At 44.0% G+C, this 26,880-nt stretch overlaps 1 protein-coding gene across 1 annotated transcript in view; it reads right to left on the reverse strand.

Annotated features, from left to right (window-relative positions):
* LOC309546762 (odorant receptor 131-2-like) overlaps positions 1 to 26,652 on the reverse strand; it is a gene marked incomplete at both ends in the record, with an annotated part of 108,462 nt that extends 81,810 nt beyond the window's left edge. Inside the window, one exon of the mRNA XM_082246453.1 lies at positions 26,631 to 26,652. Coding sequence (XP_082102579.1) covers positions 26,631 to 26,652 — 22 coding nt within the window. The remainder of the gene's footprint in view (positions 1 to 26,630) is intronic.
* Positions 26,653 to 26,880: the final 228 nt, after the last annotated feature.

Genomic DNA, 26,880 nt, shown 5'->3' on the forward strand with positions numbered 1-26,880 from the left:
TTGGTGAAATGCATTATTTGTAAAAAAACAGTACATGGGTTGTACTACAAAACCCCCTCATGTCAAGATAAGTAAACACTTTCATGGAGCTTCTTATACAATGACAAAAATTTGTCTAATGTTTCCAAACATTTCATATATGTCCATTTGGGTGACATAAAACTACCTTATTTTCCGGCGTATAAGACGACTGGGCGTATAAGACGACCCCCCTAATTGTCATCTACCGGTAATACTTATACTTAGGTTACCTTGGAGATATTATACTCGGCGTATAAGACGACCCCCCATTTTTGGGCGATTTTTTTGAGGTTCAAAAGTAGTCTTATACGCCAGAAAATACAGTATTAATCTTTTGTGGTTTGGAAAATGTAAAAGATCCCCCCCGCAAAGGTGATGCCTAATGCAAACTCTTTGAAAGAGAGGTGTAGTGGATCTTTAACCTTCAGACCAGAATGCCTGCCGGTTTGAATTTCCAATACGATGTGGATCTTTTTTTAACCACTTCAGTTCCGGAAGGTTCACCCCCCTTCATGACCAGGCCATTTTTTGTGATACAGCACTATGTTGCTTTAACTGACAATCGCACAGTCGTGCAATGCTGTACCCAAATAAAATCGAAGTCCTTTTTTCCCCACAAATAGAGATTTCTTTTGGTAGTATTTGATCACCTCTGCGGTTTTTATTTTTGCGCTAAACAAAAAAGTCAAGACAAGTTTGAATGTTACTTTCTGCTATAAAACATATCCCAAAAAATGTAAAAAATCTAGTTTCTTCATTAGTTTAGGTCAATATGTATTCTGCTACATGTTTTTTGTAAAAAAAAATCCAATACGTTTATATTGATTTGTTTGTGCAAAAGTTAAAGCGTCTACAAGCTTTAGGATAGATTTATGGACTTTTTATTTTTTTAATTTTTTTTACTAGTAATGGTGGCGATTAGCATTTTTTAGCGGGGCTTGCGACATTGCTGCGGACAAATCTGACACCAAGGGTCACTTTTTGGGGACCAGTGACACCAATACAGTGATCAGTGCTAAAAAAAAGCACTGTCACTATACTAATGACACTGGCAGGGAAGGGGTTAACATCAGAGGCAATCAAGGGGTTAAATGTGTTCCCTGGGAGTGCTTTCTTACTGTGTGGGGGATGGTTTAACTAAAGGAAGACAAAGATCCGTGTTCCTGCTTAGCAGAAACACAAGATCTCTGTGTTCCTTATTAGCAAACCGCCGTTCTACCTTTTATGGAACAATCGCCGGGTTTTGGGTAGACATCGGGTCAGCCAAACTCACTGATTGAACACAGCGGGAGGGGGGCTCCAGCGGCAGACGCCCCTGAGCCAAAGGAAAAAAATTGCATACAAGTGTGTGATTTTGCGCTTAAGGGCCGCCCTGCCACAGTATATGTATGTGGGGCGGTCCTTAAGTGGTTAAAATAAACGCAGATGTTAGTCGATTTCATTTGCAATATTGTTTTGTAATTTCATCCATTCATATATCATGTGTTTGTCGAATCCTTTATATTTTACATTTGTATATTTTTACATTTGTATTTATTTAATAATTGTCCCATTACTGCTTTCTCAGTGTCACACCAGTTATTGATTCTTAATTGTATAATTGATGTATTAAATAGTTAAGAGGTGGAGTTTGTATATCACGTACTATATATACTTTGTGTCACATTTTAACATGTGCTGTGATCAAGGCTTTCTGACGAAACGCGTAAGCCCCTGTTTTTTATACTCACTGTCATGTACAAAGAAAGTAACTTGCATGGACTGAGAAGTTGCTGTCTCTACTATCTTGCTTAGGTGGTGAAGATGGACAAAGTCATTTTACAGTTTATTTGCTGCAGGGTGGGACCCTTTCTCTCTGTGGGGAAGTAGCACTTTAGAAACAAGGCACAAAAATACCCTTTTGCCAGATTACAACATACTGATACTTAAAATTACACTCAATGGCCACTTTATTAGGTACATTACACCTTGCTAGTACCAGGTTGGACCCTGTTTTGCCTTAATTCTTCCTGGCATAGATTTAACAATGTGTTGGAAACATTCCTCAGAGATTTTGGTCCAAAGTGACATGATAGCATCATACAGTTTGTCGGCTGCACATCTATTGGATTGAGATATGGTAAGTGTGGAGGCTATTGGAGGACAGTGACCTGATCTGGTGAGTGTGGAGGCTATTGGAGGACAGTGACCTCATTGTCATGTTCAAAAAACCAGTGGTGAGATGATTGGAGCTTTGTGACGTGGTGCATTATCCTGCTGGAAGGAGCCATCAGAAGATGGGGACACTGTAGTCATAAAGGGATGGACATGGTCAGCAACAATACTCAGGTAGGCTGTGGCTTTTAAAAGATGCCCAGTTGGTACTAAGGGGCCCAAAGTGTGCCAAGAAATAATCCCCCAAACCATTACATCACCACCACAGCCTTAACCATTGATACAAGGCAGGATGGATCCATGCTTTCATGTTGTTTATGCCAAATTCTGACTCTACCATCTGAATGTCGCAGCTGAAATCGAGGCTCCTCAGACCAGGCAACGTTTTCCAATTTTCTATTGTCCAATTTTAGTGAGCCTGTGCCAATAGTAGCCTCAGTTTCCTGTTCTCAGCTGACTGGTCTTCTCTTCTGCTGCTATAGCCCATCTGCTTCAAGGTTCGATGTGTTGTGCGTTCAGAGATGTATTCTGCACACTTTGGTTGTAACGAGTGGTTATTTCAGTTACTGTTGCCTTTCTATTATCTCAAACCTCTGCCCATTCTCCTCTGACCTCAACAAGGCATTTTACTCCACACAACTGCCGCTCACTGGATATTTTCTCTTTTTACCACCATTCTCTGTAAACCCGAGAGATGGTTGTGTGTGAAAATGCCAGTAGATCAGCAGTGTTTGAAATACTCAGGCCAGCCCGTCTGGCACCAACAACCATGCCACGCTCAAAGTCCCTAAAATACCCTTTCTTCCCCATTCTGATGCTCAGTTTGAACTTCAGCAAGTAGAATTCACCATGTCTAGATGCCTAAATACTTTGAGTTGCTGCCATGTGATTGGCTGCTTAGCAATTTGTGTTACCAAGCAATTGAAAAGGTGTACCTAATAAGGTGGCCGGTGAGTGTATGTCTCTAAAAAACAAATATTACATAGTGAACCACATCACATGCACCACATGACTCTTTTGTTTGCCATAGATATAAAAAAAGAATTAAAATGCAGGGGAAATAGGACCCATTAAAACGAAAAGTCCCATATTTCCCACTATATAGTTGTATTTTATTTTTACATTTTTTTTATGATAAAAAAAGACTTACAGTATATGGCCTCATTGGCCAATAACATATTGGCCCCTTGTGCTGCCTTCCGCCTCTCTCTTAATGTGTGCCACACTGGAGCAACACATACAGTTAGGTCCATATATATATATATTTGGACATGGACACAGGCACAATTTTAGTTTTTTACAGGTATTTACCAAAACATATTCAAGCTATAGTTATATAATGGATTTGGGCTCAAAGTGCATACTCTCAGGTTTAATTTGAGGGTATGTACATCCAAATCAGAGGAAGTGTCCATTCACACTACCGCGACTTGTCAGGCGACTTGTCAGATTGACAAGTCGCGGTCCATTGTGTGCTACAGGACCCGTTCTAATAGGAGGGACACAAGTCGCTCCGACTTCGAAAAAGGTTCCTGTACTACTTCAGGGCGACCTGGAGCGACTTGCATAGACATTCATTATATGAAGTCCGTGCAAGTCGCGCCGAAGTCGCGGTGCACGCGACTTCACAGGTCGCCCCCGAAGTCGTGCTGCGTTAGTGTGAACCAGCAGGAAGGGTTTAGGAATTACAGCTCTTAAGAATAGCAATCTCCCCTTTTTCAAGGGACCAAAAGTAATTGGGCAATTGAATCAAAAGCTGTTTCATGGCCAGGTGTGGCTACTCCTTCATTATTTCTTCATCAGTTATGCAGGTAAAATGGTCTGGAGTTGGATCTAAGTGTGGTATTTACATTTGGAATCTATTGCTGTGAACCTACATCGTGCGTTCAAAGTAGTGATCGACCGATATCGGTTTTTCGTTGCTGATATATGCCGATATTTTTGTGCATTTGGCCGATGATGATGATGATATGGGCCGATATTTTTGTGCATTTAAAAAACATTTTTTTTTTCTTTGACAGGTACTCTTGTGGAGGGATCTGGAGGTCTAAAAGACCCCAAAACCCTCCTCAAAGTCTACAATCACGAGAGCAAATACAGAGGGTTCACAAGGCAGAGGCGTAACTAGAACCTTCAGAAACCATGAAGGACCCCCTGGCCGGGGCCCTTCCCTTCAAGTCTAGGGCTCTTCCCACTGGTCCTGGGGTCCTTTACCCTCGTTGCGGGGCCCTTTATTACGGTCCCGCAGCGGGTCCCTTTCACAAGTTCTGCAGTGGGCCCCCTTCCTGCCATCTTGGAGCCTCCCCACAGTGGTGGAATGCCAGGGCCCGGTCGCAAGTGTGACCTTTGCGATCCTGAAAGTTCACCCACTGGTGTCAGTAATTTTTATTTTTTGGTATTTTAATTGTATTATTTTTTATCATTTTATTTTTTTTTTTTTACAATGTCACTGACTATGACTCTGTCCATTCAGAAAAGGAAGGAGCTGGTAAATTACATATCTACCGACCCCTTCCTGGTTCTCTATTGTGACACATCCCCTGCAGCAGCCGGCAGGAGAGGGAAGGGTACCAGGGAAGCACACAGGGGCCCAGAGACAGCAGAACACAAGTGAACTGGATAGGAGGAGTGGCAGGGCCAGCATACAGAGGAAACAATCTCCTCCATTTTCCTCCTGCAGCTACAGGAGGAAAAAGGAGGACAGTGATTTCTCTACATGCTGCCCCTGCCGCCCTTCCTATCCAGGTGTACAGGGGAGCTGCACAGTCCCCCTGGAGCATGGGGCCTGGTTCCAATTGCAACCCCAGCAACCCTGGCTGTAGCTACACCCCTGCCACAATGAGCAAACCATTCATAAACCTAAAGAGAGGAAAAGCCAGATTAGACTTAGCCAAAAAAAAAACATCTAAAATAGCCAGACCAAATCTGAAAAAGCATTCTTTGCACAGATATTAATATTACTATTACATAGTTACATAGTTAGTCAGGTTAAAAAAAGACACAAGTCCATCCGGTTCAACCAACAAAAAAAAAAAAAACAGTATTGAAAACCCAACCATACAATCCCATATACACAATCCTTTACCCATAGTTGATCCAGAGGAAGGCAAAAAATCCCCCAGCAAAGCATGATTTAATTTGCTGCAGCAGGGGAAAAATAATTCCTTCCTGATCCCCCGAGGGGCAGTCGGATATTCCCTGGATCAATTTTGCCTAAAAAAATTTTAGTACCCATTTATATTATGTACACCTAGGAAAGAATCCAGGCCTTTTTTAAAGCAATCTAGTGAGCTGGCCAGAACCACCTCTGGAAGGAGTTTATTCCATAATTTCACAACTCTTACAGTGAAGAAGCCTTTCCATATTTGGAGACAAAATCTGTTTTCCTCTAGATGTAAAGAGTGCCCCCTTGTCCTCTGTGTTGACCTTAAAGGGAACAACTCAACACCAAGTTCACTATATGGACCCCTTATGTATTTATACATGGTGATCATATCCCCCCTTAATCTCCTCTTCTCAAGAGAGAATAAATTCAGTTCCTCTAATCTTTTCTCATAGCTGAGCTCTTCCATGCCTCTTATCAGTTTGGTTGCCCTTCTCTGCACTTTCTCCAGTTCCCCGATATCCTTTTTAAAAACTGGTGCCCAAAACTGAACTGCAAATTCCAGATGAGATCTTACTAATGATTTGTACAGGGGCAAAATGATATCTCTCTCTCTGGAGTCCATGCCTCTCCTAATACAAGAAGACTTTGCTTGCTTTGGAAACCGCAGCTTGGCATTGCATGCTATTATTAAGCTTATCATCTACCAGAACACCCAGATCCTTCTCCGCTATGGATTCCCCCAGTTCTACTCCACCTAGTATGTATGATGAATATTAATCTGTACCAGAATGACGGGAGGAAAAAAGTGTGGAGAAGACTTGGAACAGCTCATGATCCAAAGCACACAACATGATTTATAAAACATGGTGGAGGCAGTGTGATGGCATGGGCATGCATGGCTTCCAGTGGCATTTATTGATGATGTGACATAAGACAGAAGCAGCTGGATGAATTCTGAAGTGTTTAGAGATATACTGTCAGCCCAGATTCAGCCAAATGCAGCACAGCTGATTGGACGTAGCTTCACAGTACAGATGGACAATGATCCAAAACACACTGCAAAAGCAACCCAGGAGCTTTTGAAGAAAAAGAAGTGGAATATTCTGCAATGGCTGAATCAATCACCAGATCTCAACCCAATTGAGAATGCATTTCACTTGCTGAAGGCAAAACTAAAGGCAGAAAGACCCACAAACAAAGAACAACTGAAGACAGCTGCAGTTAGAGCCTGGCAAAGCTTCAGAAAGGAGGAAACCCAGTCTTTGGTAATGTCCATGGGCCCCAGACTTCAGGCAGCCATTGCCAGTAAAGGCTTCTCAACAAAATATTAAAAATCAACATTTTATTTATGTAGCACAATTCCCAGCATAGGTGCTGGCTGTGAGTCCCCCTGGGTCACCGGGTGCAACAAAAGTACCTTCGAACATGTTTTTCCAAGTGTGAATACTGGGACAAGAACCAGTCCAGTATCTTTGGGTTTTTTGATTTATTTAAGAACTTGGATGGGAGAAGGGATGAGTGGGATACTCCAACAATTAAACTATACACAATTAGGCAGGGACTCTAGAAAATGCTGCTTGACGCTGGTTAACGCTGGCCGGATGCCTGTTAATGCTGACTGGATGCTGTAACTTGGCCTTTGACTGTCAAAGTCCGTTTCAGCTCCCTGAGGTACTCCTTCCTGAGGTAGCTAACTGTACACTTTTACTGCACTGCTGAACACTTCAGGGCCCACACTGACGCCCCCTTTACTCCCCTATTTCCAGAGCTCTAATACTTGGCACCCCCTTTCACTGCCACAATCACTGGTTAGCTGGCTCCTGGACCCCCTTGACCTTCTGGAGTGGTCCCCTCTCTCTTAGGCACACCCCGGGGCAGATCTTGAGTACTAACGACACTGTTTTTCCTGGAGACCTCTGCCCCCACAGCTCCACTTGGTCAGCAACTCTGGATCCGTTCTGCAACCCAGCTCAACCTCCGGTCCCTAGGCCAACTGCCTGGACCACCTTCACACTTTTCAGGAGAGGAACAGCCATCACCTCCTCCTGGGACTAATGCCCCCGCCAAAAGACACTCTGTCACATGCTCCCTCAGGATTTATTTCCAATCCCAGGGTGCATTGCGGCAAACCCTGCCCACTGGGACAGTCATAAACCCTGGTGTGCTATTGGCTAGGTTCCCTCCACCATCCAAAAACATCCCTCATTGGATACAGTGGGGAGACTCCCCAGACTCAACAGACCACACCTGGAAACATGTGACAGCTAGCTAACAATTCTGGCCCCCCTTGATAAGCAGACAGGGCCACATATGTGCAGCGTCCCACTCATGACACGTGGGAACTGCAAATGTATTATTTCTTTGTCATCGCTGTATTGCATGTCATTTTGCATTTGACATTTGTTAATCCCTGTTCATAGGTTGGTCAAGTGTGCTTCATACTTCCCACCACAAGATGGGGATAGCACCACTTTGGGATATCTATCCCAGCTCAGGTTTATCTGTGGTCAGTTGTTCAGTTCAGGAAGTGAGTGTGTGGAGAAAAGCTCCATTTGAAGGTGACAGAAGGTCAGTCCAGAGAGGGACAAATTGGAACTGCTAAAATCAAAGGGTAAAAGCCACCAAAAGGCAGCAAGACCTTTGAGAATAAAGGTGAAGGATTTCTTAGCCACTGGCAAACTCACCAAATTTCACTGGATTCAAAAGGTACCAGAAGCCAAATCACTTAACAAGTAAGCATTACACTGAATCACAGCCTGAGTCCAGCATTACTAAAGCCTATTAACAGTGGATCAGCAGAATTCCTCTATTTACCCAGAGACTGTATTCTATCTGGATGTTTGTACTGCAATCAAAACCAGTCCCAGTAAAAGTTGTGAGTTGTATCCTACCACTGTCTACCTCATTCTTCACTATTGCTATCACAACTGGTTGTACCACCATTAACGGTACTGGCGTCACGACAAATACCATCAAGGGACCCAGCCACCACAAGCACTCTAAACACCCCTGTCATCACGGGCACCTCAACCACCATCTTGGCTGGCTTTTCCCTATCACAGAGCGTGCCCCGGAGGATTTCGTGCTGTCTTCCTCTTCACTGTGCGACCAGCCCAGGGAGGCTTTCTGCTAACCGTGAGTAAACCGATGAACTGTATTATTGCTGTCTCTCATCGGCCCACCGTGCACCTCACGTGTCGCCCCTGTGGTTCTGGCTCGTCGCATAAAAATTTGGCGTCACGAACAGGATTATTAACCCCTGCGCCTTATCTAAAAGACTGTCGCATCAGAATAAGCCCCTTTTGCTTTATTGAGAGACTGTTTACTTATTGCACACTGTGTGGGGCCACAGAACTGTTTAAATTGTTTCAAAGTCGCATGGAAATGTTATCCCACTTATCAGCATAAAAATCGCAGCATCCAAAGTGAGAAAATCAGACATTTGTGTGTCAACAAAACTGCTTGCTGTATTTGAATTGACTGTTTCTATTCACTTAAAATGGCTGCCGGAGGCCTTCTTGTTTAAAAATTTCTGCGCCATCACTGTGGATAAGTTAGTGACACTCCCTGAAGAGCGGGAAATTTTGGTGCCACCCATTTATGCAAAATTGTCCAGCCAGCCCACCTTACCTTTGCTGTGTCAATCCTGGGAGGAGAGTGTGACAAGCGCACGCACCAGGAGTCGCAAGACTTCGCATGCGAGCAAGAAGAGAAAATAATCGCATGGCTTGCCGTCCGAGCAGTAATCGCAACCTGTCATTTGCCTCTACTAACTATAAGGAGCACTAATAGCAGGAACTTTGCCAGAGACCCAAAATCAACTTTGTTGCAGCATTGTATTCAGCTGGAATAAAATTCTTAAAGGGCCATACACCCGCAAGGCAGCGGTCGCCCATAGCAACGCCGTACAAAAAGTGTCTAAAAACGCATTTGACTTACCTAACTATAATTCACCTGCTGTCACCATGTCTGTGCAGGGAGATGACGTGCAGCCTGACCTCAGCGGACCCCCTGCATCAGCCACAGTCGGTCCCAGCGCAATACCAACCGCTGCAGCACCAAGCTTAATGCCTTTAACCATGCCTTATTATTTTGGGGCCCCCTGGTTCCCACGATATTCTGGAGAAATTCATACTTTAAGGGACTTTAAAGAAAAAATTCTTGCTGTGTTCAGATTGTACCCTGTATCCTCAGAGCAACAGATGGAGATTCTTCTTGCACAATTGGAAGGAGCTGCGCTCAGAGAAGTGAAATCTTGGCCGAGCTCAGAGAGAAAGACCATGGAGCAGATTTTTGAACGTCTCTACACCACCTTTGAACCCAGAACTGTGTCAGAGGTCAAGATGAGGTTCTTCAGCAAGAAACAGCAATCTGGTGAGTCACTCAGAGACTTTGCATTATCTTTGCAGGAATCCCTTAGAGCTGTTATCCAAGTAGACCCCCGTGAGGCAGAGAATCAGGACAAAACCCTGAAAGAACAATTTATTGAAGGCGTCAATACAGACAATCTAAAGAGCCAACTAAGAATGTTAGCCGCCCAACATCCAGGAGCTACCTTCTTAGATTTTAAAGAATTAGCTATCAGCATACTGGGAAAAAGCCCACCAACAGAACCTGTTAGATCTGCTGAAGTGCCTGTATCACAGCTGGTTACCCCTGCAAAGTCTTTACCTATAGTCAGTCAGGCAACCCAAGCTCCAGTTACTGACGCAGTTGCCGCCTTGACTGAGCAAGTCCATTTCCTGACTAAAAGTCTGGAGAAAGTCCACCAAAAGTTGGAACAATGGGAGAAACCATTAATGCTAGAGGATGAGAAACCTGTGTCCAGAAGACTCTTCCCCTCTAATTATGGAGAGACTTATTCCAGAAATTCTGGCGGACGCCCCCCTGACCGCACTAGTACCCCTAAGCGGCCAATCTGCACGTACTGTCACAAACCAGGCCATACAGAAGCAACCTGCTGGCAGTTAAACAGGGAAACCCCCGAGGCCAAGGACCACCCCTCGGGAGGTAAACCAATAGGTCCAGAAGATCCCCACTGGATGCCAAGATACGTTGGATCCCGTCCTGAAGTGGCACTTCAAATAAATGGAGTTCCTTTTGTTGCCCTAGTTGACACCGGATCCCAAGTCACCACTATCCAACAAGCAGCCTTTGAAAAATACTGGGATCAAAATCAGCTTACCCAGCCTCCAGAATCCTGGCTGAGTCTCATAGCCAGTAACGGCAAACCCATACCAGTCCATGGTTATTGGGAACCTACCATTCAAGTAGGAGGAACTACACTTCCTCGACAAGGCCTTATTGTGGTACGAGTCAGAGACAATAACCCTAACCCTCCAATAGTCCTAGGAATGAATGTCCTCAGGAACTGTTATGTTGAGATGCTAGAAGCCTTGCACCAGTTAGTGCCTACTGCCTCTCCTGATTCTAAGAAGGTGATCCAACAAACCATCCGTGTACTAAGTGCGCAACAGAGATTCACCAACGAAAAAGGAGAAATTTGCTGTGCCCGCATCCGGGATAAGCAACCTGTGATCCTCAAACCCAACACCGAAACTCTCTTGTGGTGCCGAGCTGTAGTCGGAATTCAAGGTCAAGACTACCAAGCCCTGGTAGAGCCTGTTGTTTTGGAAGACTATCCTCTAGTTAGAGCTGCAAGAAGCCTAGTAACCGTCTCTGAAGGTAAAGTGCCTATACGACTCCTAAACTTGAGTGATAGCAGTGTAACACTAACCAAACACCGTCCTATTGCACAGCTAATCCAAGTCACTTTTCAAGATATCATCAGTGTGGCTACAGCTACCACAGAGCAAATTACCAAGAGACAGAACCCACAGGACCAAAATGTAAACATATCCTGGTGGAAAGAACTTCATGTGGGAGATGCTTCCACACCAGCAAACCAAATTGAGGGAGTACTAAAAATTGTGAAGGAGCTTCACCATGCCTTCAGTAAGCATTCTACAGACTATGGAGAAGTGGATATCATCAAGCACTCCATCCCTACAGGTTCACACCCACCGATCAAGGAAAGATATCGGCCTATACCACCAACTATGTACCAATCCGTAAAGCAAATGATCCAAGAGATGAAGGACTCCAATGTCATTAGAGACAGCCATAGTCCATGGGCTGCACCTCTAGTCCTTGTCCGTAAAAAGGATGGTAACATCAGATTCTGTGTGGATTACAGAAAAATTAACCAAATCACCCACAAGGATGCTTACCCTTTACCACGAATAGAGGAATCTTTGACAGCTTTAGGATCTTCAGCCTACTTCTCTACCCTTGATTTAACCAGTGGATACTGGCAAGTACCAATGGCACCTGAAGATCGTGAGAAGACTGCATTTACCACCCCTATGGGCCTATTTGAGTTCAACTGCATGCCTTTCGGACTTTGCAATGCGCCCGGAACTTTTCAAAGATTAATGGAGCGTTGCTTAGGACACAAAAATTTTGAAACCGTCCTGTTGTACTTAGACGATGTCATCATCTACTCAAAATCTTATGAAGATCACTTGAAACATTTGGCCGAAGTTTTTCAAATCCTCATTAAACATGGACTCAAAGTCAAACCATCTAAGTGCTATCTACTGAAGTCAGAAGTCAAATACTTAGGGCATATTGTAAGCTCTGAAGGTGTTAAACCGGATCCAGAGAAGATAGCCGCAGTCCGAAATTGGCCTACTCCTACTACAGTGAAAGAAGTGAGGAGTTTTCTCAGTTTCGCAGGATACTACAGACGCTTTATTCCTCATTTTGCCCAAATTGCGGGGCCAATACTAGAACTTCTGAGAGGACATCCTAAGAGGTACCAAAAGTCTCCAATACCAGTTGAATGGAACACAGAAAGAGAAATTGCCTTCCAGCTCCTGAAGAAGAAGTTAACAGAACCACCAATCCTAGGCTATCCAGATTACCAGCAGCCATTTCATCTTTACACAGATGCTAGTAAGAAAGGTCTGGGAGCTGTCCTGTCGCAAGTACAAGAAGGAAAAGAAAGAGTTATTTCCTACGCTAGTAGATCTCTTAGAGGTACTGAAAGAAACGACCAAAATTATAGTTCTTTCAAATTGGAATTCCTCGCACTCGTGTGGGCTGTTACAGAAAAATTTAAAGATTACCTTGCCGCAACACCATTTGTGGCCTTCACAGATAACAACCCGCTAGCACATCTTAATACCGCCAAGTTGGGAGCATTGGAACAAAGATGGGCCTCACGCCTAGCCAACTACGATTTCACCATAAAATACAGAACAGGAAAAGCAAATGAAAATGCGGATGCATTATCTCGTCTGCCTACCCAAGAAGACCCTACTACACAGGAAGATGTTTGGGAAGAGGTAGAAATGCCAGCTTTTTACAAAAATTTTGCCCAACAGGACATTATCACCATCAAAGGAAGAAAAGTTCTTAACCTTCAACAACAAGTGGATCCAAGATCCCAAGTGGACAAAGAAAGGTGGATCAAGCTGCAAAATGAAAGCAGAGTGTTGGGAGAACTGCAAGATTTCTTCACCAGTGGGAGAACACCTGAAAGAATTCGCAGAAGAAATGCTGATCCAGAATTGTCAAAACTATGGAGACACAGAAAACATCTTTTCCTACAGAAGGGCCTACTATTAAGAAGAACTTTAGACCCAATTACCTGGGATCGTCTATACCAAATCTTAATACCACGCCGAGATGCAAGAATCATTCTTGAAATGTATCACGACCAATCAGGACACTTTGGCGTGCAGAAGACAGAAGCTACCATCCGTAGAAGATTCTACTGGATTGGGATGAGAGGAGACATTGAAAAGTGGTGTCGAGAATGTTCCACCTGTGCTGTTGGAAGAAATGAAAAACATGACCAAAAAGCACCCTTACATCCCATTGTAAGCAGAACACCGCTAGAAATAGTTGCAATTGACCATGTGAAGCTGGAACCAAGTCGCTCAGGTTACACATACGCCATGACCATCATTGATCATTATACCAAATTTGTTGTAGCCGTACCTGTCAAGGACTTGACCGCTAAGACAACTGCAGATGCCTTCTGGAAACATTTCCTATTGCCATATGGATGCCCAGAAAGAATCCTTACAGATCAGGGATCTGCCTTTGAGTCGCAACTCTTCAAAGAACTGTGTACACTTCACAATTGTCAGAAAATCAGGACCACAGCCTACCACCCCCAAGGGAATGGACTTTGCGAGAAAATGAACCAAACTTTAATTGAGATGTTAAGAGCAGTACCGCCTGCTACAAGAAGTGATTGGCCTACTCTATTGCCTCAATTGATGTACACCTACAATAACACCATTCACTGTTCTACTGGGTATACACCTTACTATCTCATGTTTGGCCGACAAGGTAAACTACCTGCTGACCATACTTTGGGCGTACAAGTGCCTGATGCAATCAACCCTCTACCAAAGACTGATTGGGTGAGTGAGCACCAAAGACGTCTAATTGATGCACAAGAAATTGTTCAACATCGCATGGAACATGCTCATGAAAAGCAACAAAAAGATTATAACCAATCTGCCAAAGCAGAACCTCTCAAAATAGGTGACCATGTGTGGTTAAAAAACGACCATCGCACCAGCAAGTTAGATAGCAAATGGGAGAGAGAACCTTACACCATTACAGCTATTCTCAATCCAGAGACTCATACTTATGAGATCACCAAAGAAAACAAATCACGTGTAGTACATCGCAATCGCCTTAAGTTATGTCTCAAGGAAAGTACTCAAGAAGAAACTCTTCAAGAAGAAACTGTCCAAGAGGAAACTCAATCCATAGAACCAGAGCCTACAAAATTATCTGATTCAGAGAATCCACTACAGTCTTTTGGAAAAGCATTATTAGACTCTGATCCTTTACAATGGTTCCTTACACCATGGCTCAATATCTTAGTGCCTGCCAAGACCAATACAACCGCACTTCAACCAGAAGAGCTATCTCAAGAAGTGTCTACTACAGCTCAAGAGACACCAAGTTCCCTTGAAACAAGACCTGTAGAAACTCAGCCGCTACGAAGATCCGACAGGACTACAAGAGGACAACCACCTGTCCGTTTTAAGGATTTCCTACACCAGCAGCCATGAAGACAACTACCAACCCTGCCATCTCATCGTTGAATGCATCCTTACATCATCTGAAGTTCCAGAGTGAGAAGAAGACTTACTTGTGATATGTTCATTTCCTTTAAAGGACTTTTTAAAAGGACTACTTACCTACTGTTTTGCAACGTTCAAGCCTGCACCCGGAGATAGACTTTCACGTACCTGAGCCTCCGTGATATTCGTCTGTTGACCTTTTCCTGTGCCCAGGGAACGGACTCATACCCTGTGAGCCTCCTGAGATGTTATTTTTGTTTTGTTTTTCCTTTTTCCATCTCATCGTGGACTATTCTGGTTTTGCCATATATCACCAGTCTTCAGAGGAAAAACTACACCCCTTTTTGACACATTTCGTGGTTGCCTGAGATATGTTTGCCTAACCCATTTTACTTTCAGATACAAGAAGTACAAGAATGGGGTTATGTTGTTATTTCCTATGCATGCATGCTTTTCCCTTTCTCTTATATCTTACAGGAAGACACAACATCGAGTCAAAAATGTGTCGAGGTCGACACACGTTTTACCATGGGGGTATGCAGCGTCCCACTCATGACACTCACGAACTGCAAATGTATTATTTCTTTGTCATCGCTGTATTGCATGTCATTTTGCATTTGACATTTGTTAATCCCTGTTCATAGGTTGGTCAAGTGTGCTTCATACTTCCCACCACAAGATGGGGATAGCACCACTTTGGGATATCTATCCCAGCTCAGGTTTATCTGTGGTCAGTTGTTCAGTTCAGGAAGTGAGTGTGTGGAGAAAAGCTCCATTTGAAGGTGACAGAAGGTCAGTCCAGAGAGGGACAAATTGGAACTGCTAAAATCAAAGGGTAAAAGCCACCAAAAGGCAGCAAGACCTTTGAGAATAAAGGTGAAGGATTTCTTAGCCACTGGCAAACTCACCAAATTTCACTGGATTCAAAAGGTACCAGAAGCCAAATCACTTAACAAGTAAGCATTACACTGAATCACAGCCTGAGTCCAGCATTACTAAAGCCTATTAACAGTGGATCAGCAGAATTCCTCTATTTACCCAGAGACTGTATTCTATCTGGATGTTTGTACTGCAATCAAAACCAGTCCCAGTAAAAGTTGTGAGTTGTATCCTACCACTGTCTACCTCATTCTTCACTATTGCTATCACAACTGGTTGTACCACCATTAACGGTACTGGCGTCACGACAAATACCATCAAGGGACCCAGCCACCACAAGCACTCTAAACACCCCTGTCATCACGGGCACCTCAACCACCATCTTGGCTGGCTTTTCCCTATCACAGAGCGTGCCCCGGAGGATTTCGTGCTGTCTTCCTCTTCACTGTGCGACCAGCCCAGGGAGGCTTTCTGCTAACCGTGAGTAAACCGATGAACTGTATTATTGCTGTCTCTCATCGGCCCACCGTGCACCTCACGTGTCGCCCCTGTGGTTCTGGCTCGTCGCATATGTATTTCACTAGCCCCTACCTGGGAGGGTGCTACATTTATGATTATATTCATTTGTCCAATTACATTTGAGCCCCTGAAAATGGGGGGACTGTGTATAAAAATGGTTGCAGTTCCTAAAATTTGTACTTGATATTTATGTTCAACCCCTTGAATTAAAGCTGAAAGTCTACACTTCAAATTTATTTGGATTGTTTCATTTTAATTTTATTCTGGTGGCATACAGAGCCAAAAGTCTGAAAATCATACTGTATGTCTACCGGCACTTTTCTCAGAAGCGAGGAGAGCAGTTCTATAGGTGAGAAGTTCCTCAGGCAGGAAACCGCATGTATCACGTGTTCACAGACATTCCCATTGAAGCCTACAGGCCCAAAAACACCTGAATGTCCAGAATTATTTTGATCGTAGGGTGTAGAAGGAAGAGTGAGTGAGTGAAGGGGGTATTTAGAAAGAATGAGATTCTGCATGTTGAGCGTAATAAGGCATAGTCAGGCGTAGGGAAAGGAGCTGAAGTGTGGATGGGGGGCTTATTAAATTTCTGAGCAACACCTATGCATGTGCCACATGTAGACATGAACCCGCAGCAGCTAATTCATGTCTGAGGAGAGACACACAGGGCATTCAACTCAAAGCTGCCACTCTGCATAGAAAAACATCTGCTGTGTCATAAAACATGAACTATGTGCTCACAGATCCCGTAGGACCATTCACAACACATGATGAGCTCTGAACAGTACTCAATAGGTTTAGCTCTGTAAATCTTCAGGGTTGAAAAGGATTTATTGCTGAATAAAAAAAAAAAAAAAAAAAGTCACCCTTTCTCAAAACATAGAATAAACACGTACAGGTGCATCTCATAATATTAGAATATCATCAAAAAGGTCATTTATATGAGTAATTCAATTCAAAAAGTGAAAGTCCTATATTTTATATAGAGAGTGATACATTTCAAACATTTCTCTTTTTTTAATGTTGAGGACTATGGCTTATTGCTAGACCCACCCCAAAATTCAGTATCTCAGAAAATTAGAATATTACATAAGTCATAATAAAAAAAAAGGATTTTTAATACAGAAATGCTGGCTTACTGAAAAGTATATCCATGTACAGTATAGTAGGCACTCAAAACTTGGTCGGGGCTCCTTTTGCATGGATTACTGCATCAATTTAGTGATTTCGGAAGCCGTGTCATCTGCTGGTGTTGGTCCACTGTGTTTTATCAAGTCCAAAGTCAGCGCAGCCCTCTACCAGAAAATTCTAGAGCTCTTCATGCTTCCCTGTGCTGACCAGCTTTATGGAGATTCTGATTTCATTTTCCAGCAGGACTTGGCACCGCCCACACTGCCAAACCTACCAATACCTGGTCACATGATCATGGGATCATTGTGCTTGACTTGCCAGCAAACTCTCCTGACCTAAACCCCATAAAGAATCTGTGGGGTATTGTAAAGAGGAACTTGAGAGACACCAGACCCAACAATGCAGACGATCTGAAGGCTGCTATCAAAGCAACCTGGGCTTCCATAACACCTCAGCAGTGCCACAGGCTGATCGCCTCCATGCCACGCCGCATTGATGCAGTAATTCATGCAAAAGGAACCCTGAACAAATTTTGAGTGCATGCTATACTGTACATGGGCATACTTTTCAGAAAGCCAACATTTCTATATTAAAATCCTTTTTTTTTTATTGGTCTTATACAATAATCTTATTTTCTGAGATACTGAATTTTGGGTTTTCACTAGCTGTAAACCATAATCATCAAAATTAAAAGAAATAAATGCTTGAAATATATCATTCTGTGTGTAATGCACCTATATAAAATACAGTATCTCACAAAAGTGAGTACACCCCTCACATTTTTGTAAACATTTTATTATTCCTTTTCATGTGACAACACTGAAGAAATGACACTTTGCTACAATATAAAGTAGTGAGTGTACAGCTTGTATAACAGTGTAAATTTGCTGTCCCCCCAAAATAACTCAACACACAGCCATTAATGTCTAAACCGCTGGCAACAAAAGTGAGTAAACCCCTAGTGTTATAAGGTCTTAGGTGTGAATGGGGAGCAGGTGTGTTATATTTGGTGTTATCGCTCTCACTCTCTCATACTGGTCACTGGAAGTTCAACATGGCACCTCATGGCAAAGAACTCTCTGAGGATCTGAAAAAAATAATTGTTGCTCAGCATAAAGATGGCCTAGGCTATAAGAAGATTGCCAAGACCCTGAAACTGAGCTGCTGCACAGAGGCCAAGACCATACAGTGGATTAACAGGACAGATTCTACTCAGAACAGGCCTCATCATGGTCGACCAAAGAAGTTGAGTGCACATGCTCAGCGTCATATCCAGATAATGTCTTTAGGAAATAGACGTATGAGTGCTGCCAGCATTGCTGCAGAGGTTGCAGGGGTGGGGGGTCAGCCTGTCAGTGCTCAGACCATACGCCGCACACTGCACCAAATTGGTCTGCATGGCTGTCGTCCCAGAAGGAAGCCCCTTTTAAAGATGATGCAAAAGAAAGCCCGCAAACAGTTTGCTGAAGACAAGCAGACTAAGGACATGGATTACTGGAACCATGTCCTGTGGTCTGATGAGACCAAGATAAACTTATTTGCTTCAGATGGTGTCAAGCGTGTGTGGCAGCAACCAGGTGAGGAGTACAAAGACAAGTGTGTCTTGCCTACAGTCAAGCATGGTGGTGGGAGTGTCATGGTCTGGGGCTCCATGAGTGCTGCCAGCACTGGGGAGCTACAGTTCATTGAGGCAACCATGAATGGCAACATGTATTGTGACATACTGAAGTAGAGCATGATCCCCTCCCTTCGGATACTGGGCCGCAGAGCAGAATTCCAATATGATAATGACCCCAAACACACCTCCAAGACGACCACTGCCTTGCTAAAGAAGCTGAGGGTAAAGGTGATTGACTGGCCAAGCATGTCTCCAGACCTAAACCCTATTGAGCATCCATGGGTCATCCTCAAATGGAAGGTGGAGGAGCACAAGGTCTCTAACATCCACCAGCTCTGTGATGTCGTCATGGAGGAGTGGAAGAGAACTCCAGTAGCAACCTGTGAAGCTCTGGTGAACTCCGTGCCTAAGAGGGTTAAGGCAGTGCTGGAAAATAATGGTGGCCACACAAAATATTGACACTTTGGGTCCAAATTAGACATTTCACTTAGGGGTGTATTCACTTTTGTTGCCAGCGGTTTAGACATTAATGGCTATGTGTTGAGTTATTTTGAGGGGACAGCAAATTTACACTGTTATACAAGCTGTACAATCACTACTTTACATTGTATCAAAGTGTCATTTCTTCAGTGTTGTCACATGAAAAGGTATAATAAAATATTTACAAAAATGTGAGGGGTGTACTCACTTTTGTGAGATACTGTGTATGAGTTTCAATTTTTGAATTGAATTACTGAAATAAATTAACTTTTTGATGATATCCTAATTTTATGAGATGCACCTGTATGTGGTATTTGTAGTTCAATGTCTAGTGGTGTAGATGCTCAGTAAAGTGAATGGGTTGGTCATTAAGGCACAGAAAAGCAGTGGGTAGCCTGACCTGTCTGTGATGGGACCAGCTTGTGGGCAGGTGGAATTTAATGCTGCCCCAGCTGGGAGGGGTAGAGTTAACAACACGCTTATGGGGTTTTTCCTGGTGGGCTTTCTTGGGTCTGACCCACTGGTCCTGTGCTGTATAAAAATAGGACAGGGGTCCGATCCGGGGAAACGCTTCGTATCAGTCATGTTGCTGTTACCAGAGTCGGTCTTGGACAAATGTCTACTGCCAAATCTGGAGCACCTATGGAAGCCTTTCTAAAAAATACGGGACCACTGAGATCTACAAATCACCCGAAGACATCAGATCTGCCATAATGGACTCTATCATGTGCAGGTATGCTGCGGCAGCTACAAAGCCTGAGTTAGGGATATTAAGAAAAGACTGTGCGTTTTGTTCTGTATGCTGAGAATTTTCAGTAACATTTTTGAAAACTTTGTCCTTGCTTGGTCTGAAGTTACTAAAGGGGTGTTAGGCATGTAACCGGAACACATACTGTATTTATCGGCATATAACACGTGCCGGCGTATGACACGCACCTAAATTTTAGGAAAAAAGCTGAAATTTAAAATAAATAGCTTTGAACTCAGAACATTTTTTTAATCAAATGCAGTCTCACCACTGCCCACGAATGCAGCCGCCAGCGTAGTGCCCATCATTGCAGCCTCGCCAGCGCAGTGTCCATCATTGCAGCCTCGCCAACGCAGTGCCCATCATTGCAGCCTTGCCAGCGCAGTGCCCATACATGCAGCCTCGCCAGTGCAGTACACATAATTGCAGCCTCACCAGCGTTGTGTCCATCATTGCAGCCTTGCCAGCGCAGTGTCCATCATTGCAGCCTCGCCAGTGCAGTGCCCATCATTGCAGCCTCGCCAGCGCAGTGCCCATACATGCAGCCTCGCCAGCGCAGTACACATAATTGCAGCCTCGCCAGCGCAGTGCCCATAATTGCAGCCTCGCCAGCACAGTGCCCATAGTTGCAGCCTCGCCAGCGCAGTGCCAGTAATTGTAGCCTCACCAGTGCAGTGCCAGTAGTTGCAGCCTCGCCAGCGCCATTGATTCTATCTGCATCACTTTTTAAAAAGTCCAGGAAGCAGCGCCGAGAGGTAGAAGGGGGCGGGCGGGGCCGAGGAGAAGGAAGGACATACGCGCTGTCATCGGAAGTCCCGGCGCCTATGATAGATGCCTATAATAGACGTCGGCATAGGAGGCACGACTTCCAATGACAGCGTGTCCTTCCTTCTCCTCGGCCCCACCCGCCCCCTTCTACCTCTCTGCGCTGCTTGCTGGACTTTTTAAAAAGTTAACTGTTGGGTCAGTTGAAACACACTGGGGATAAGGACAGCAATACAAGAGTTAACAGTACAAACAAATGGCCACTGCTCTCACCTAGAACTGGCCTTTGCAGCAAGTAGCACATGGAAGAGCAATGCATGCATAACAAAACCAGAGAAATTCCCTGCTCCACTTACCGACCAGCCTGCAACCAACCAAATTATCCTGTCTAACAGTATGTGTTAAAAACAGGGGTTTAGTCTGCACACATTTGCAAATACATGCGTAAGCTAATACCCCAGTCAAGGCACCCCAGTATTTTCTGTATCCCTAACTCTAAATTTTGAGAGCCTCCACAACTGAAGCACATGTGTTATAATTGATAGGCAGAGGGCAGGTTAGCCTGGAAGGCACAGGGACAAACTGGACACCCAGCACGTAGCATTATGGCAACAAAGGTGTCCAGTGCGTCTCCTCACATATATTTCAATAGTACAACAAATGGCCACTGCCGTCACCTATAACTGGCTTTTGCGGCAAGGAGCACAAGGAAGGGCAACCCATGCAAAACAAAACCAGAGAAATTCCCTGCTCCACTTACCGACCAGCCTGGAACCAACCGAATTATCCTGTCCAACAGTATGTGTTAAAAGCAGGGGTTTGGTGTGCACACATTTGCAAATACATGTGTAAGCTACAGAGTCCTGTCAAGGCGCCCCATTTTCTGCAGTCCTAGCTAAAAATTTTGAGAGCCTCCACAATGGAAGCACAGGGGCACACTGGACACCCAGTAATTGCAAATGTGTGCTGCAGACTAAACCCGCTTTTAACGCATACTGTTAGACAGAATAATTCAGTTGGTTGCAGTCTGGTCAGGAAGTTGAGCAGGTGAGCAGAGAATTTTTCTGGTTTTGTAGTACAAGAGTTAATACAGTGTGCAGCACCAGCAAGTGATTACCAATGGTAATGAAGGTTTCACATGCAGCTTGTCGTAAGAATGTACATCTGATAGGTGGGATAGCTTCTTGCAGGAGGAGTTGTTGTCAGCACTCTCTCCATGAGCGCTCCGTCTCCTATAGCAATGGGAGTGGATTGGCATCACAGAGATCCTCAGCCTGTCCTTTGCACAGGCAAAGAAGAGGAAAAGTTAAGTGAGAGTGCGCATGGAGCCCCTGCTAATCGCACAGCGGGGCCCCATTCTGTTACTGGGAGTGAGGTAGCGGAGATACGCTGGACAGGTGGAGAGGCCATTGACTCTGTGTGTCCCTCCTAAATGCAACAGTGACCCTGGTGGTGTTTTTTAACATTAAGAGAGTTAACTAAAGTTCAAGTCAGCCGTACAAGAAAAAGGTACCCCATGTATAAGGCAGTGACCCTGTTCAAGGTGCCTAGCGTAACCCAAAATAACCCAAACCTATGTGGGCCTCCTATGTGACCCACACTTAGCGCCCAACGAGTCGGGGAACATGGAGGACGTCACAGCAACCACTCCACTACCTACCCGCTATCCTACAAAACGTTTGCCTTCTTCATCTAAACCTTAAAGCGGAGTTCAGGCCACAAAAAACATTTTTCAATAAAAATACCCCCCGTCAGGGCTAGTACATTCCACAATGGATAGCCTCTGTACTGTCCCGGGTCGCACTTACCTGCAAGAAGAAATACTTACCTTTAAAATTTCTTATCCAGCGCTGCCATCTCAGATGTGGGCAGCTGAAGCCGGCGCGTCCTCTTCTGTGTCCTCTTCCGTGTCCTCTTCTCCCAGAATGCGCCTACATCGGCCCCGCTCGTCACTTCCGGTGCGGCGCCGCATTCCTCCACAGCTTCTGGGCATGCCCAGAAGCTGTTTAGCAGGAAATGCGGCGACGCACTGGAAGTGACGAGTGGGGCCGGTGCCGGCGCATTGATTCCTGGGAGCAATGACGTTCAGCTCCCAGGAATCAACGCAAGGAGGAAGTGACGTCGCGGGCCACGGCAGCCGAGGGAGGAAGTGGAAGAAAGGTGAGTATATTTTTCTTCAATAACAAGGTAAGTAAACAAAAAAAAAAATCGTAACTATCCATTTATTTTACAGGTGACCAAAAGCAAGCGGATGGCCCAAAATTTGTGGCCGGAACTCCGCTTTAATGATCCGATTGCATCTTATTGGAACCCTTTTCCCCCACTTTCTTTCTTTTTTTTTTTTTTGCAGCTATAAGGTCTTCTCTGGCTATTGTTACCTTCATGGATAGAGGATGGATTACCAGATTTTGCAGTAGCTCATGAACATTGCAACCATTTACAAACCAAATCTTCTTGAGAAATATGAAGTAAATAATACAAACAGCAATATTTATTGCCTAAATATCTCCTTTCCCTAACTTACAAGAGACACCACAGGATAGATTAGGTTGATATGCTCATCAAAGGCCATATAAATAAATCTATTTTACTCACCCTGGTGCTCATTTATTCCAGGTGTTGGCAAGTACCTCTGCTGCAGTCAGCCTGAAACCCCTTTTTTGAAAGTCTTATATCCTAGCTGGTTATTTATAGGATCTCTGATCATTGGATTATTACACACCAATATTCATTTAATGGGATGTTCAGGAGAGCATTGGTTTGGGTTGACAGTTGTAGGAGCCAAGCTGGGGAATTCATTCTCAGGTCTCCCTTGTGTCACATCCGTTGTGCACCAGATGTTACCTTCTGACAGAGATTTCCCAGGATATTCTACAAGATCTATTTTAGTAAATTAAAAGTTTTCTGCAAACTTGTGAGGCTTCAAACTTCTAGTCATTGTCTACTTATCAAGCCTTGGAGGAAATACAGTGCCTTGCGAAAGTATTCGGCCCCCTTGAACTTTTCGAACTTTTGCCACATTTCAGGCTTCAAACATAAAGATATAAAACTGTAATTTTTTGTGAAGAATCAACAACAAGTGGGACACAATCATGAAGTGGAACGAAATTTATTGGATATTTCAAACTTTTTTAACAAATAAAAAACAGAAAAATTGGGCGTGCAAAATGATTCAGCCCCTTTATTTTCAGTGCAGCAAACTCTCCCTAGAAATTCAGTGAGGATCTCTGAATGATCCAATGTTGACCTAAATGTCTAATGATGATACATAGAATCCACCTGTTTGTAATCAAGTGTCCGTATAAATGCACCTGCACTGTGATAGTCTCAGAGGTCCGTTCAAAGCGCAAAGAGCATCATGAAGAACAAGGAACACACCAGGCAGGTCCGAGATACTGTTGTGGAGAAGTTTAAAGCCGGATTTGGATACAAAAAAACTTCCCAAGCTTTAAACATCCCAAGGAGCACTGTGCAAGCGATAATATTGAAATGGAAGGAGTATCAGACCACTGCAAATCTACGAAGACCTGGCCATCCCTCTAAACTTTCTGCTCATACAAGGAGAAGACTGATCAGAGATGCAGCCAAGAGGCCCATGATCACTCTGGATGAACTGCAGAGATCTACAGCTGATTTGGGAGACTCTGTCCATAGGACAACAATCAGTCGTATACTGCACAAATCTGGCCTTTATGGAAGAGTGGCAAGAAGAAAGCCATTTCTTAAAGATATCCATAAAAAGTGTCGTTTAACCGCTTGCCGACCGCCGCAAGTAGATTTACTGCGGCAGTCAGCCCCTGCCAGGCAGAGTGACGTTAATTAACTTCACTAGCCTGGGAGGGTCTGGGGAGCGAGCGCGCGCCCCCGGAGGCGCGCTCCCGCTCCCGCGCGGTCACGGACCCCCCCGTGCGTGTGACCAGCGGACCCGATGTCCGCCGGTCACTCGGCGATTGGCGGGGGAGAGGGAGAATGTCAGTCGGCTTGTGTAAACAAGCCAGCTGTCATTCTCCTCGGTGTAAAATCAGTGATCACATGGATCTACTATGTAGATCCATTGATCACTGTTCCTACACTAGTAGCCACAGCCAATCACAGTTAGAATCACGCCCCTAGGGACACACACAGCCCCTCCCTCCCAAATAAAGTTAACCCTTTCACTACCAGTGTATTTTTACAGTAACAGTGCATATATATAGCACTGATTACTGTAGAAATGTCACTGGTAACCCCAAAAGTGTCAAAAGTTTCAGTCAAGGGTCCGATCTGTCCGCCCCAATGTCGCAGTACCGCAAAAAAAATCGCAGATCGCCGCCATTACGCGTTAAAAAAAAAAACACCAAAAATGACAAAAATCTTTCCCTTTGTTAGTAAACGCGATAACTTTTGCGCAAACCAATCAAAATATGCTTTTTGCGATTTTTTTTACCAAACATAGGTAGCATAAAACAAATTGGCCGAAAAAGTTAAAAAATTTTGATTTTTACATTTTTTTTGGGGAATTTCATATAAAAAAATGTGAAAAATATTGCTATTTTTGCAAAATTGTCGCTCTTTTTTTGTTTATAGCGCGTGATCAAAAAATCGCACAGGTGATCAAATACCACCAAAAGAAAGCTCTGTTTGTGGGAAAAAAAGGACGTCAAATTCGTTTAGGTACAGCGTCGCACGACCGCGCAATTCTCCGTTAAAGTCACGCAGTGCCGAATCGCAAAATACCCCCTGGTCGTTAAGCAGGAAAATCCTCCGGGGCTTAAGTGGTTAAAGTTTGCCACAAGCCACCTGGGAGACACCAAACATGTGGTAGAAGGGGCTCTGGTCAGATGAAACCAAAACCGAACTTTTTGGCAACAATGCAAAACGTTATGTTTGGCGTAAAAGCAACACAGCTCATCACCCTGAACACATCATCCCCACTGTCAAACATGGTGGTGGCAGCATCATGGTTTGGGCCTGCTTTTCTTCAGCAGGGACAGGGGAGATGGTTAAAATTGATGGGAAGATGGATGGAGCCAAATACAGGACCATTCTGGAAGAAAACCTGATGGAGTCTGCAAAAGACCTGAGACTGGGACGGAGATTTGTATTCCAACAAGACAATGATCCAAAACATAAAGCAAAATCTACAATGGAATGGTTCACAAATAAACATATCCAGGTGTTAGAATGGCCAAGTCAAAGTCCAGACCTGAATCCAATCGAGAATCTGTGGAAAGAACTGAAAACTGCTGTGCACAAACGCTCTCCATCCAACCTCACTGAGCTCGAGCTGTTTTGCAAGGAGGAATGGGCAAAAATTTCAGTCTCTCGATGTGCAAAACTGATAGAGACATACCCCAAGCGACTTACAGCTGTAATCGCAGCAAAAGGTGGCGCTACAAAGTATTAACTTAAAGGGGCTGAATAATTTTGCACGCCCAATTTTTCAGTTTTTTATTTTTTTTAAAAGTTTGAAATATCCAATAAATTTCGTTCCACTTCATGATTGTGTCCCACTTGTTGATTCTTCACAAAAAAATTACAGTTTTATATCTTTATGTTTGAAGCCTGAAATGTGGCAAAAAGTTGAAAAGTTCAAGGGGGCCGAATACTTTCGCAAGGCACTGTATGTTGCACAAGACTTATTGAAACTACTACTCTAGAAATTCCATGAAGGACAGTGCCCACTTCTAATTTACTAATTTGAGGGGCTATGGACATAACGGATGGCAAGATTTATATTATATACAGAGCATGTCTTGTAGTTTAAAGGTGCACACTTGGCAAAATCTTCATTCAAATATACTATTTAATAGTAACAAAGGATATAAAAATGCTTTGTGTGCTTTGCAAACCAAGATTATACCTTGTAGAAGTAGCAGCAGCATCATTGCTGTTCTACATATAGATAGCCTATGTAGGGCAAGGCTGTGGGGGAAACTGATCAGGACTGGCCGACAGAAAGCTACAAGGAGAGGAGGGCGGAGACGAGACCAGTCAGGGAGAGTAGCAGTGAATGGTCTTTAATACAGGAAGCACAGATCTGAAAGAAATACATAAAGTACACCAATATTCCATAAGAATATATATGGCTCTTGTATTTAGGTAACGTTTGCTCACCCTGGACTTCAGTTTTAGGCATTTTCGCTAGATGAGAATGGAAATGCTCTCCAGAAATGGAACACTGCTTGTTTACTGCTGTAGCACTGCCCCTAGAGGACTGCTGAGAATTACACTTTCTGGATTCCCCTGGGTTACCCTTAGCAACTGACAGCAGATAATCAGCAATAAAAGTCCTTGGCTCGGTCAATAATCAATCCAGGGGATGTTGTTTTTGTGTTTTTATTGAGAACTTGGATAGGAGAAGGGA

This window comes from Pelophylax lessonae, assembly GCF_965119305.1.
Source record: "Pelophylax lessonae genome assembly, chromosome: 2".
Classification (NCBI taxonomy): Eukaryota; Metazoa; Chordata; class Amphibia; order Anura; family Ranidae; genus Pelophylax; species Pelophylax lessonae.